At 43.6% G+C, this 12,599-nt stretch overlaps 1 protein-coding gene across 3 annotated transcripts in view; it reads left to right on the top strand.

The window, feature by feature from the left end:
* Positions 1-5,631: 5,631 nt before the first annotated feature.
* Positions 5,632-12,599, top strand: part of TTC39C (tetratricopeptide repeat domain 39C) — a 41,449-nt gene continuing 34,481 nt past the window's right edge. The window contains exon 1 of one of the 3 annotated variants that reach the window (XM_064655056.1): positions 5,632-5,963. In XM_064655056.1, the coding sequence (XP_064511126.1) occupies positions 5,821-5,963 (143 nt within the window). In that variant the 5' untranslated portion in view covers positions 5,632-5,820. The remainder of the gene's footprint in view (positions 5,964-12,599) is intronic. The other 2 variants (XM_064655040.1, XM_064655049.1) reach the window with 2 other exon arrangements.

The raw sequence follows: 12,599 nt of genomic DNA, 5'->3' as shown, positions 1-12,599 counted from the left end.
GGCCATTAGCACAGTCTGGTTAAAAAAGTCCTAGTACAAAAAAAGCTCTGTTATATAGCAAAAATTATACACCTTTATATGTTTCAGTAAAAATAACTCTGTGTGACTGCACATATTCTTATCCCATTATATGACTGATTATACATTGGGTCCAGAACAACAATAAGTGTGGATAAAAATCAATAATATAAAAGCAAAATATGAAAAATCATATGTAATGGCTCTTACTTGCTCTGTCTCATTTTTCACTCTCCTTTTTGAATTTCCAAGAACTTTGCCTGCTCTGACCCAGCCACCTCTGTGATTTCTCTGTGCAGAAGTGCCACAGCACAGCCTGTGTTACAAACTAGATGAGAGCAGCCACAAACCACTGCTCAAAAGACCAGGACTGAAGGATGTCACCTTCCATCTGATAGCTCACCATATACTAAACGCTTCCTGTGAAGAAAAGGCAGGGAAAACAGAAAGACTGTGAGAGGAAGGTGTAGTTGATTCTAGAATAAGATCCACTGCAAAAAACCAGAAGTTATTCTTCTAATTGTTACTACTGTAACTCTCTTTAACCAAAGGAAAGGGTCAAAAGACCTATTTTCAGTATCCTTGGAATACTTTGGATGAAGAGGCTTATTGAGCCTGTTCTGTTTTACTAGGATATGTATACATTCTCCTTGTCTATTGACAGAACAGACAAGTCATTTCAATAGTCACTTCATGTGTGTGTCCTCAGGCAGGGTTTAGCCCTTATAATGACAATGCATATTAATCGGAAAATGTGGAGAGCCAGCTCTGAAGATTAGCTTGGCTTTGTAGTTATGCTTAGTTGCTGTGCTCTATGGAAAATGCATGATGATAAGCAATGTAGAGCTCACCGCTCATAAATATTTAAGTGACAAGACACAATAGACAGGCACCTTCATTGTTGCAAAATCAGAGATATAGTGTGAGGCACAAAGCACAAGAATAAGTGACTTTAGCTACTTAAAAAGTACATTTCCTTAGAAATGTACTTGAGAACTTAATTTTTGTCTTACCAAATACTATATATTCAGAAAGGGAAGATACTCCCATTTATATATGCAGTAGCCATTACTGGAAGTCACAAACACAGATGATCCCTCTGATGGTTTGGAAAAGATGGCTATACCCTGGATTGTAACACCCTTTCATAACCAACAATGGGACTGCATCTGACATTGAACTAGAACGGCAAATCATGAAAAAGGAATTCAAAATTACAGGAGCAGATTCTGCAGGTTTGTGTCTGAGACTGAAAAAGCATGGGAGATGTCTTTATGATTTTAGTTAGTATTTCCAACATGATACATACATACACAGTGACTCTTTTTGCAACACAGGGGAAAAAGGTTAATTCCATTCTGAAGGATTTTAATTCTCTCTATTAAAAAGATCAGTCATTCTAACCTAATTTCTGATGATCAAATATTCTAAATCCACTACTGAAATTTCATCTGCACCTTAAAAAGTGTAAATTGTACGAGGCTTACTGAGGTGCTCAAGGACAGATGTAGAGTATGGGAACAAGAGAGATAAAAAGAAACCCAGCAAAATCAGATGTAGGGCACTCTGAGAGAGAAGCAAGGGGTTAGCTTGCCACATCCAGACAGAGTGGAGAAGGGCCCTGAGACAAGTGGGACCTAATTTACTGAGTATGAAAATGATATTAAAGAAAATATGAATATAGGCCTGCCCTTGATTTTAACTCTTTTGTCTCTGATCCTTTAGATAAATCATTAAGCTTTTCTCTAATAATTTATTTCCTGCTTCTTCAACTTCTGCTGTTCTCTGTAGTTCATGAGTAGGGCTTAAATTCCAATTAGACTTACAGACGAAAAACACCAACGAAAAACTACCTTTTACTCAGGGACCAGTACGTGAAGATGATGACTTGTAGGACTTCTCCCTGTCAGAAGCAAAAAGACAGGGCAGAAATTTGGAAAGCTTGTCAAAGGGAAGAGCAATTGAGTAGTCAAAGGCACAGGCTATCTTGAACTACGACAGCAGTGTCCTGCAAAGGGGCTGTAAAACCACCACCATTCTGTATCTCTTACAGGATGTGAGTATGGCAGCCACTTTATCTTTTATCTAACAACTTTTGGGAAACCAGAGCAAAGGTCTTGGGAATTTTAGGCCAGTTTATTTATTAAAAGTACAATTCTTGTTCAGCATCAATAACTTTATCGTCCTGGAGTAATTACAAAGCAGTTGCCTCAACCTGTTTTCATAAGAGAGAGGTAACAGGCCACAGCAGCACAGGTTATTCAATACTGCACTGCAGCAAGCTGTGAGGCAAGGGGAAAGCAAGCCACTGACTGGCCCCTCTGCTGAAACTGTTGGCTGAAGAGTGCCTATCGCGCTAATGATAGTATGTTACTAGGAATTAAAAAAAAATATCTAACCAAAAAAGCCCAGGAAAGATGTTTAGAGGGTAGGTAGGCTGGTAAGTAAATATGAGCTTTGATTAACATGCACAACTCATCCATGTAGTCCTGTTCACTGTGGTTTCTACACTCCCCTTGCCATTTTTAGCAGGCTGAATCAGCAGTGCCACATCCTCTGCGTGAATCAAACTAACTGTAACCCATCACAAGACCTCATCTGCCATTACAGGGCAGGCAGGGAGACTTACATCCCTACTGATTTCCAATCCAATTCTGCAGGAAAATGAGGTTGCAGTGCAGATCACAACAACGTGGGCACTATAAAACTGCTGCTGAAGTCAAATTGCTTCATTTATGGTGTTCAGATGTGTTACTTCTCTACCGAGCAGTTGAAATGCAGTTTCATTCTGCCAATTTTCTTTCGTACACTTATAGCTGTTTCTGTAAAGTTGATTTAGCTACTTACATCTTGAGTTTCAAAATTAATAGCTAGCTATTGGATACTCATAGAAGCATTTGTTACAGGAAATGAATTATTGGTGCCAGCCCTGAGCAAGGTCTGGAGCAACTGGGTGCTAGAAAGAAGATCTCAAAAGAATTCTAGCTCCTTGTGCATGGGGCCAAAACCTTTGGGGAGCACACAGCCCTGCTACACTATTATTCAAACACAGGGGCCAGGAAATAGGAGTCTAGCTTTGGAGAAATGGAGTAGGTGTTTCACAAAGGACTTGGCTCTCTGCTCCTCAGAAATAGTACTTGGAGGTAGGAGTTAGCCTTGTCTATAACAAGTTTTCAGGGAATCCATAAGAAGATTCATTGCCTCTTGATCAAATTGATTACATATGACTAAGGGAAATGATATAATAAACTGCTCCACCATGAACCCCTGCCCAAAGAATCGTGCTTGGTAAATAACCTCAATTTAATCTGGAATGCAGTGTCTTGTGCACACGTGAAACAGAGAACAAAGGTGGTAAAACTGCAACCTGCAATTTCCTTTTAGTGAGGCTGTTTGTATTTCTGGAGTCCAAATTTCACAAATAACCTGTAAACACATTGGAGAACACACTGTTCCCCAGTCATGCTGTGCTGACTTCCCTGAAGTCCTTAAGGATTTCTAGGCTGTGTAGATCATGCTGTTTTGGAGATATTCATTGTAAGAAAACACATGTCCTCTTCAAACACCGCTGAGTGTCCAGTCCTGCTCAGTAAGACAGAGGGGCTGGCACCAGCCTAAGGGCCCCATTCACACCTGATAGATTTCAGAAGCCTTCTGGTATCAGGAGATCCTCGTTTTCAAAATCCTCGCTCTGTCCCAAGAGGTTTTTGGTACAGAGTATTTCCCGAGGCGGTGGTAGCAATTCCCACAAGGCATGTACAGAAATACTGCTACTTGATTCACAGATATTTTGCTTTACGGGGAAGAGGGGCTGCCACTTAAAAGTAATGTCTGGTCCCATTCTTTTGTATGCTAGCAAGGGAGGGGGAAGCAGTCTGATACTTAAATTTTTCACCAGAGCAACTGTAGCACTATCCTAGCTGTCAGGAAGCAAGACCAGGTTGTTGATAATAGCATTTGTATTCACCTAAATTTAAGCACAGCAAAGAAAGTCTCTTCCTGTAAAGAAGGATAAAAACAATGTGAGTGTAATTTCAGCGTCTAGGTAATTGGCCATTTTGGTTTGGAATGGGTACATTTATGCAAGTATACTTTCTCATTCGTCCTGAGTTTAGAAACACCTGCAAGAGTAGCTTGTATCTGACCCAAACCTGCGAAATACTGATTTTTCCTGCCTGTGTCACAGATAAGTTAAATTCATATTGCTAGTCATGGAGTGTGCTATCAAGAGATAAGAGAGTAAATTTCTAGAAACGCTAGTTTCCCAGACTTGCACTGGGGAGGTCAAAAAGTCACAAAAGAGGAACTTTAGTCTTAGTGCTAGTGACCTTGGTCACCAACTGAAATCACTGAAAAAAAATAAGAGCAATAAAAAAATCATTGATCTTGGAAGGGAAAGCTGCATTATCAGAGGAGGACTTTGGACTTTGGACTACTTCACACCCAAGGCCCTGCTGCAGCACCGGCTGCTGCATCCCACTCACGAAAACTGAAAAAACCCCAGTGGGTCTTGTGAGAAGCCTTAGGGCTGTGGACAGTCTGCCTGAGGGAGGGCAGGCAAGCAGCAGTTACCTGCACCCATACAATGCCCACCAGCACGGTGAGGAGAGGTGTGAGGGTGGGGAGGGAAAGTGACACATGGAGGAGGGGGGAAAAAACCACCAGCTCCACACACAGACACCCCCAAGCTGGGCATCAGCTGCCCATCTCTCTCCCACTGGTGCTTGCCGTGCTGTCCCTAAAGCGGGGGTACAGAGTCCGTGAACAGAGCCAGCAGTGCCCTGGTAGCCCGGAGGGAAAACTGTGTCCTGGGGGGCATGAGGCAAAGCTGCACCAGCTAGTCAAAGGAGGTGATTGTCCCGCTCTGCTCTGCACTTGTGTGGCCTCACCTGGAATATTGTGTGCAGTTTTGGGCACCAGAGTGTAAGAAAGACACAAACCTATTAGACAGCATCCAAAGGACGGCAATGAAGATGCTGAAGGGCCAAGAGGGGAAGCCATATGAGGAGAGGCTGAGGTTACTTGGTCTGTTCAGCCTGGAGGAGACTGAGGGGAGACCTCATCGCAGTCTACAACTTCCTTGCGAGGGGAAGAGAAGGGGCAGGCACTATCTCTTCTCTGTGGTGACCAGTGACAGGACTCGAGGGAATGGCCTGAAGTTGTGTCAGGGGAGATTCAGACTGGATATTAGGAAAAGGTTCTTCATCGAGAGGGTGGTTGGGCACTGGAACAGGCTCCCCAGGGTAGTGGTCAGAGCATCAAGCCTGACAGAGTTCAAGAAACCTTTGGACAGTGCTCTCAGGCACATGGTGTGACTCTTGGGGATGGTCCTGTGCAGGGCCAATAGTTGGACTCGATGGTCCTTGTGATTCCTTCCAACTCAGGGCATTCCGCAGCTGTTACCCTGCGAAGGACGGCTGAGGGCTCTGCGGGTGCGGGACACAACGACCCCGCCGCGGGAGGCGCCGCCCCACGGCCGCTGCCCCCCTGGCCCCTCACCCGGCGCGGCCCTCGCGCCTGCGCGGCCCCCGCGGCGGCGCCTGCGCGCTGTGTCGCGGGGCTCGCGCCGCCGCTCAGGAGGGTTTGCGGGCGCGGGGCGGCTGCGGCGCGCGCGGGCGGCGGCACCTCCGGGCTCGCGCCTCCGCCGGCACCGGGCGCTCCCGGCTCCTCCCGCAGCGCGCGCCCAGGCAGCGCCGAGCCGCCCGGGAAGGGGCGGGCGGGCAGGTGGGTAGGTAGATAGATAGGTGGATAGATTAGATAGATAGAGGAGAGCCGGCTGGGTCCCGGTGCCTCCTGACCGTCATGGCCGGCTCGGAGCAGCCGGCGCCGCGGGAGGACGGGGAGACGCCGCTGCCCATCGAGGACGCGGAGCTGGCGCTGGCCGGCATCAACATGCTGCTGAACAACGGCTTCCGCGAGTCCGACCAGCTCTTCAAGAAATACAGGTCAGCCCCGGCCGCCCTTCTGCCCGCCGCTCCCCGGCCCCTTCCCCGGCGCGGCCCTCCCCTCTCCCGGCGCAGGGTCCCCCGCCGCGGGCAGCCTCGCCCTGCCCGGCCCCGCGGAGCGGAGACGTCGGTGCCGCCGGTCCCTGCCTCGGTCAGCGCTCTCGGGGGGAAGGGGCACGCGTGATGCACGGAATCACAGAATGGGTCGGGTCGGAAGGGACCACAGTGGGGTCGTCTGGTCTAACATCCCTGCTCAGGCAGGGTCATCCTAGAGCAGGTGGCACAGGATTGCGTCCAGACGGTTCTTGAGCATCTGTAGTGCGGGAGACTTCATAACCTCTCTGGGCAATCTGTTCCAGTGTGCGATCACTCACACAATAAAGTTCCTCTTATTCACGTGGATCTTCCTGTGCATCAGTTTCTGTCCATTGCCTCTTTGCCTTTTGCTTGGCACCACCGAGAAGCGCCTGGCACCATCCTCTTGGCACCCCGCCTTTATTTATACACATTATTGAGTCTCTCGCCTCTTCTCAAGGCTGAACAAGCCCAACTCCCCCATGCTTTCCTCGTAAGAGGGATGCTCCAGTTCCCCAGTCATCCTCGTTGCCCTCTGCTGGACCCACTCCAGGAGCTCCATGTCTCTCTTGCACTGAGGAAGCCAGAATTGGACACAGCACTCCAGATGTGGCCTCACAAGGGCTAAGTAGAGGGGGTAGGATCAGCTCCCTCAACCTGCTGGCAATGCTCTTCCTAATGCACCCCAGGATACCATTGGTCTTCTTGGCCACAAGGGCACACTGCTGGCTCAGGGGATTTGCCCCTGAGGTCCTGGCTGAGGGGCTGCAGGTCCACATTGTGGGGGTGGTGTTTGGTGTGTGCAGTGGAGGCTGTCTGGAGGGGTGGGGAAGGGCCGGGCAGGGGTCCCTCGGAAGCACTGGCTGCGTTTGTCTGTCGTGTCTGTGTAAGCACGCACGTGTGCCTGGAGACCTGTCCTGGATGTGTTTCGCTCTGGTGCTTGTATTTGATCTGATGCGGTTTTTGGCCCACAAAACAGCAATGGAAGGTCCCTGAGTGCTTCTGTGATTATCTTCAGGCTGTAAGATTATGTTCGTAATCTCTACATACATCATGTCTAGGTTTCTGCATTAAGTAGGCATCTGGTATGAACAGCATTAGCACAGCTGTGTAAGTCACTCCTAAAGAAAAGATTACCCCTACCTGTCCTGGCTTTTTTTTGTGAGGACTGATGTCTTCCACCCGAGCTTGAGCTGCTGTAATTGCGCATACATTCTAAATAATTAATATGCACTATATTGCTGTTGTCTGTGTGATTAAATAAGACTTCACTTGACTTAAAATAGAACTTCATAGTGATGGTGTACTTATGTACTTAAATCTTGTTTACAAAAAGGATGGTTGGAAGTAGAGTGCGGGGAGTAAGACAAATTAAGGACGTTCCCCTTAATAATAATGGAATAACAACTTTATTGTGTACCTGCAATGGTCTAATATTAAAGACCTCATTCAGTCTTTAGCATATATTGTTATGTGACACGCACAGTACTGTTGTATAGAACTAACTGGAATGTTGCAGGTGGTAGGTAAGGTCCGATTCTGCATTCCTCACATGCATAAGTTCCAAGATCATCAAGTCCCACTGTTGACCCAGCACTGCCAAGACCACCACTAAACTGTGTGCCTAAGTGTCACATTTCTGTCTTGTGAAGTTGCACCCTAAGAGTTACTTATTTCTTGCGTATTTCTTTCTGTTGGAGTCATCAACTGTTCAATTGCTTGTTTTTGTGTTGTGCAATTTTTTAAGATGCCGGTTAAGGAGCACTCAATGGTGTTTCCTCTCCTCCGCTTTTGGTTGTGTTGTGCCATTGCTTTCTCTCAGTAGTGTGAATCTGAAAGTAGTCTAGGAATTCTAAATATGTGATGCTTCTTACATTGTAAAGTAGTGCTAGGGAGTAAAATTGTTAAGATTCCTGTTCTCAAAATGTAGTTTAATCCTCCCTTGAAAGAGTGAATAATGATCTCTTCTGCAAACTATTCTCTTGTTTATCTAGGAGGTTTATTACTAAAGATATCTTAAATGCAGAAACTTGCCAATCTTTTTTTCCGGGTGCAGGCTTTTCTTTTTTTGATTTTATCAAGAAGTGCCTCTGAGTTCAGTGTACTTTTTGATCCTGGCCTTTAAACACCACCGGCAAGGAGGAAGTAGGAATTGCTTCATAGGATGAATGGTTTGTGGATCATAAGTTGATAATTGCTGTCTTAGAGCTGGAGATTTTCATAGTCATTTAAAAACTTTGTCCCAAAATTTATAGCATGGTTCATCTTGCTGTGGACTAATAGACCTTTATTGAATTGCATGTTAACTGTATGTTGAAAATGTATTTGACATAGGAGAGAAGATACAGCAAAGTATGCTTAACTTCCTGTAAATTTGAATTTTGGAGGCATGTACATTTTTCCCAACAGTTTTGGGTTCTGTGCTTGTCTTGAATGTATTCTTCCTGAAAGGACTTAAGTAATGCTATTACATATTTTTTTGCTTGCAGTCTTAATGAGTATGTTTTTGTTGGTATGTGCTTGGAATTATGAAATAGAACCCATCCTAAATGGAGCTGGTAAGCCAAATGAGCAGCTATTGGGAGCTCTCCATAATTTAATGTAGATGTTTGTAATTTGTGGCACTAGAGCTCAAAGATGTCTGATGGGATGCAGCTTTTTTAACTTGACAGTTGTCTGTATTTCAAGTGACCTTTCTTATAGAAAGTCTTAATTCTAAACTACTGCTTATGCAGGTAGTTTAGCTCTGTTCCAGAAGCTTAAGAGTTATCAGATGAAAGGCAGAAGTGAAGGGAGGAAAGGAGGTCTTTTTATTTTGAAAACTGTTTAAGAACCTACAAAACTATTTGGAAACTCAATCATTCAGCCAAGCTTCAGTTTCAGTAGCCACATCATTTAAACTACTTAAAACTGTTTCTTAGAAATGACTAGTTTTGCTTTTACTTTTTATTACTTTAATTTTCACTTAATTTGCCACTTAAAGATCTTATGAATAATTAGTTCAAATCAATGCTTCTGTCTTTGTGGGACAGGTGGGATCTGTTTTTCTTTCGTATTCTGCACTTTTGCATCTTCCAGAAAGCTGACTGCTGAGCCCAGAATCAGTCATGTTTGAAAACTGGTCATAATGCAGTCCCTGAGGAAACCAGGGTAGGAATTCCAACTGTGTTTCATATGTATAACCACATAAACCTTGCCTTTGAATAGCGTTGGTACTTTGAATGGGCTATAGAACCATTATTTCTGTGTTGGGCATGGGAGAGTAGTATTTTGTCTCTCGGTGTTCAGAGGTCATATATTTCTGTATAGAATCTGAAGAAGTCAGATGAATATGTCAGTTGTGTGTCAGATACAACATGTAGTTGGAACTGCATTGACTATCACGCTAAAGCAGTTAATGTTTTGTCTGGCGTAGTGTGTGACTTGTTTTTTTCTAAATTATGCTTCAAGGAAGATATCAGGGTTTTAAAAAATCATCTGCAGGTAGCGTCAGAAACTGCATGTGCTTTTTCATGAATTTTATTTTTTTTAAGAAGTCCAGATCCTCCATCTATCACTGGTGATAACATTCTGAACATAAATCAAATACCAGTGGGTGTTATATTTTCATAAAGCTGCAACAGACAGCACCACTGTCTTTAATGCTGGTAGCTGTGTCAGGTCCCCATGGTGCAAACTCATATTTGAAACTGTCAGATATCAATCTTTCTATTCAGCTTGAACAATGCTGAGACCATCATAGTTCTCATCGATTTAAACTTTGAGTACTTCTGGAAGCCACAAGAGATGTGGAGGTTAACCAGGGACATAGGCGTTAGCGATGGAGCCCTCAGTCAGCCCGTGGGATGGTATTGTTTTGGTGAACCACTCTGACATTAGCAAGAAAGCTGGAACTGGAATGTTCTTTTTCCCCTTGTAGTTTTTTGGATTCCTAAACATTTAGGAAGGAAAGAAACTGTCAAAAGACTTTTTTTTTTTTTGCTGATTCTTTACTTCCTAAAAGCATTTGCAATTCAAAAATTATTTAAAAACTTCCTCCAGCTAAGAGGAGAGAAGAGAGTGTCAAATAAAATCAGGAGTTTTAGCTAAATGTTGATTCACATCATAAATCATAGAATCATGGAATATCCTGAGTTGGAACGGACCCATGGAATGATCAAGTTCAAGTCCTGGCCCTTCACAGGACTACTCCATGAATCACACCACATGTCTGAGAGCGCTGTCCAAATGCTTCTTGAACTCTGTCAGACTTGGTGCTCTGACCACTTCCCTGGGGAGCCTGTTCCAGTGCCCAACCACCCTCTCGATGAAGAACCTTTTCCTAATATCCAGTCTGAATCTCCCCTGACACAATTTCAGGCCGTTCTCTGGGGTCCTGTCACTGATCACCAAAGAGAAGAGATCAGTGCTTGTCCCTCCTCTTCCTCTCATGAGGAAGTTATGACTGCAATGGGGTCTCTTCTCCAGGCTGAACAGACCAAGTGACCTCAGCCTCTCCTCATACGGCTTCCCCTCTTGGCCCTTCACCATCTTCATTGCCTTCCTTTGGATGCTCTCTAATAGCTTAATATCCTTCTTATATTTCACTGCCCAAAACTGCACACAGGACTTGTGAGATTGACTAGCACAGACTAGGCAATCACATCCTTTGACCAGATGGCAACTCTCTGCCTGATGCACTCCAGGACATGGTTGGCTCTCCTGGGTGCCAGGGCATATATCATAAGATCAGGAATGTTATCTCACAAGAAATCCAACAATCTTCTGTCTCCTACCAGGGAAATGTTTGATTCTGCATGAATGACTCTTACATCTGAGAAGGCTTGATAAAGTTTTCAACTTCCATCTGAATGGAAAGACAAATCGTATAAGATGATAAGTAAAATGTATATAATGAGGTCATTTCCAAAGAAGAAAATGAAGATGATATAGAGGAAATGTGATTCTAAGACAAAGTGTAAAGATTTAAAGAATGGGGCCAATATAGAAAAGCTTGCTGTACAACCTGCTAGGGTAAAGCAGAACATAGAGTAGAATCGTAAGCTGGAGCAAATGGGAAAAAAGTTTAGTATGATTACCTAAAAAAAAAATGACATTAAGGTTGACATGTTACATTATATATATTAACAGACATACGAGCTTCAGCAACGGACCAGAAATTCCCTTTTGTGGATAGTTGTTTGAACCTCACATTACCAATTTAAAATGCTGACTCTGGCTCAAAATACTTTTGACCCAAATACAAGTTGAGACAAGGTGACATTAAGCCAGCATTGATCAGTAGGTAGATTATAGCCCATGTATGGGCTGTCTAATCACTATTAAAATTCTTGCTTATGTAGCTCAGCAAAGGAACCTTAAGTGCAAGAATTAAGTGATTTAGTAGATGCTTCAGTAGCTTCTCTAAAGATAAGGACAGTAGAGCGGGAACTGACGTCAGTTGGTTGGGAGAAGGATGATAGCATCTGGATTGGCAGCGTGAGAATAAATCATGAGTGCCCTGGTAGCAGCTCTGTGTGCTTTTGTTTATTGCAGCTATAGGCAGAGGAGCAGGTGCTAGATGGATGTATAGAAAGGAGAGTTATTTACAAGGGAAGTGATCTTTAGTAGTGGTATTCTAAATGTGCAATAAATGCGTATCTCGGCAAGTTAAGATTTCATTGCTCAAGGCTAGGCAGAGTATGTTATAGCAATAGCGATGCACAAAAACCAGCACCAATCTTCCAGTTATGTGGATAGATTAAAAATACTTTAAGTGTTCTGCAGTTTAAATCTTCCAAGACCTGAGTGCATGGAGATAATCATATTGAGTGTGATGCTTTTGTGGTCTTCATGACAGAGACAGGTGATGTCACCGAAAGAAGTGGTGGAAAGAGTAGAGGGAGGTTGCCCCATATGGGGCAGTATCTGGCAGGTAGTAGTCCAAGGGAAGATGGAAGAAAGCTAAACTAAAATTTGAGTTTATTACTCAGAAGTCAGGTTTGGTGGACATGGCAGAAGAGGTATGATAGTAAACAGATCTTATTTTAACACTGAAGAAATTAACTCTGTGAAAGATACAAATACTGTAAAGACTTTTCACTCATTTTTTGATCTACTATTTCTAGTAATATATTAAGTTAGAGCAAAGCAATCCCCTCTTAATTTGTAGAAGGACAAAACAAGTCAGTAAAAACTAGATGGAACAGGACTACAGAATTATTTCTATATTTCTGAATTTCTGTTTGGTTGTGTATTTCTAGTCAAAACAGAAGTGTATGGTAAGGTTTAATTTAACAAAACAAATTTGGGCTGCTGCTGAAATGTAAACTAAACCAAGATCTGACATATTCAGTTTTCAGTGTGTCTTAATACCATAATGCTTCTGTGAACTTAAATTACCTTGAGTATTTCATATACCAGTATTGGCTGAGATGTATACTTATGTAGATCTGTCATGTTTGTAGTCTCACAAATAATTTTTAGAACAAATTTTAGAATAATCTGTGATGGAATAATGGCCAAAGGACTTCTGTGTTGTTGCAATAAATTCCTTACCTTTATATTTACACATATTTCTTC

The sequence above is a fragment of the Pseudopipra pipra genome, chromosome 1, assembly GCF_036250125.1.
Source record: "Pseudopipra pipra isolate bDixPip1 chromosome 1, bDixPip1.hap1, whole genome shotgun sequence".
NCBI classification, from domain to species: domain Eukaryota; kingdom Metazoa; phylum Chordata; class Aves; order Passeriformes; family Pipridae; genus Pseudopipra; species Pseudopipra pipra.
The sequence above is the reverse complement of the archived record's forward strand: the minus strand, read 5'-3'. Positions and strand labels throughout refer to the sequence as shown.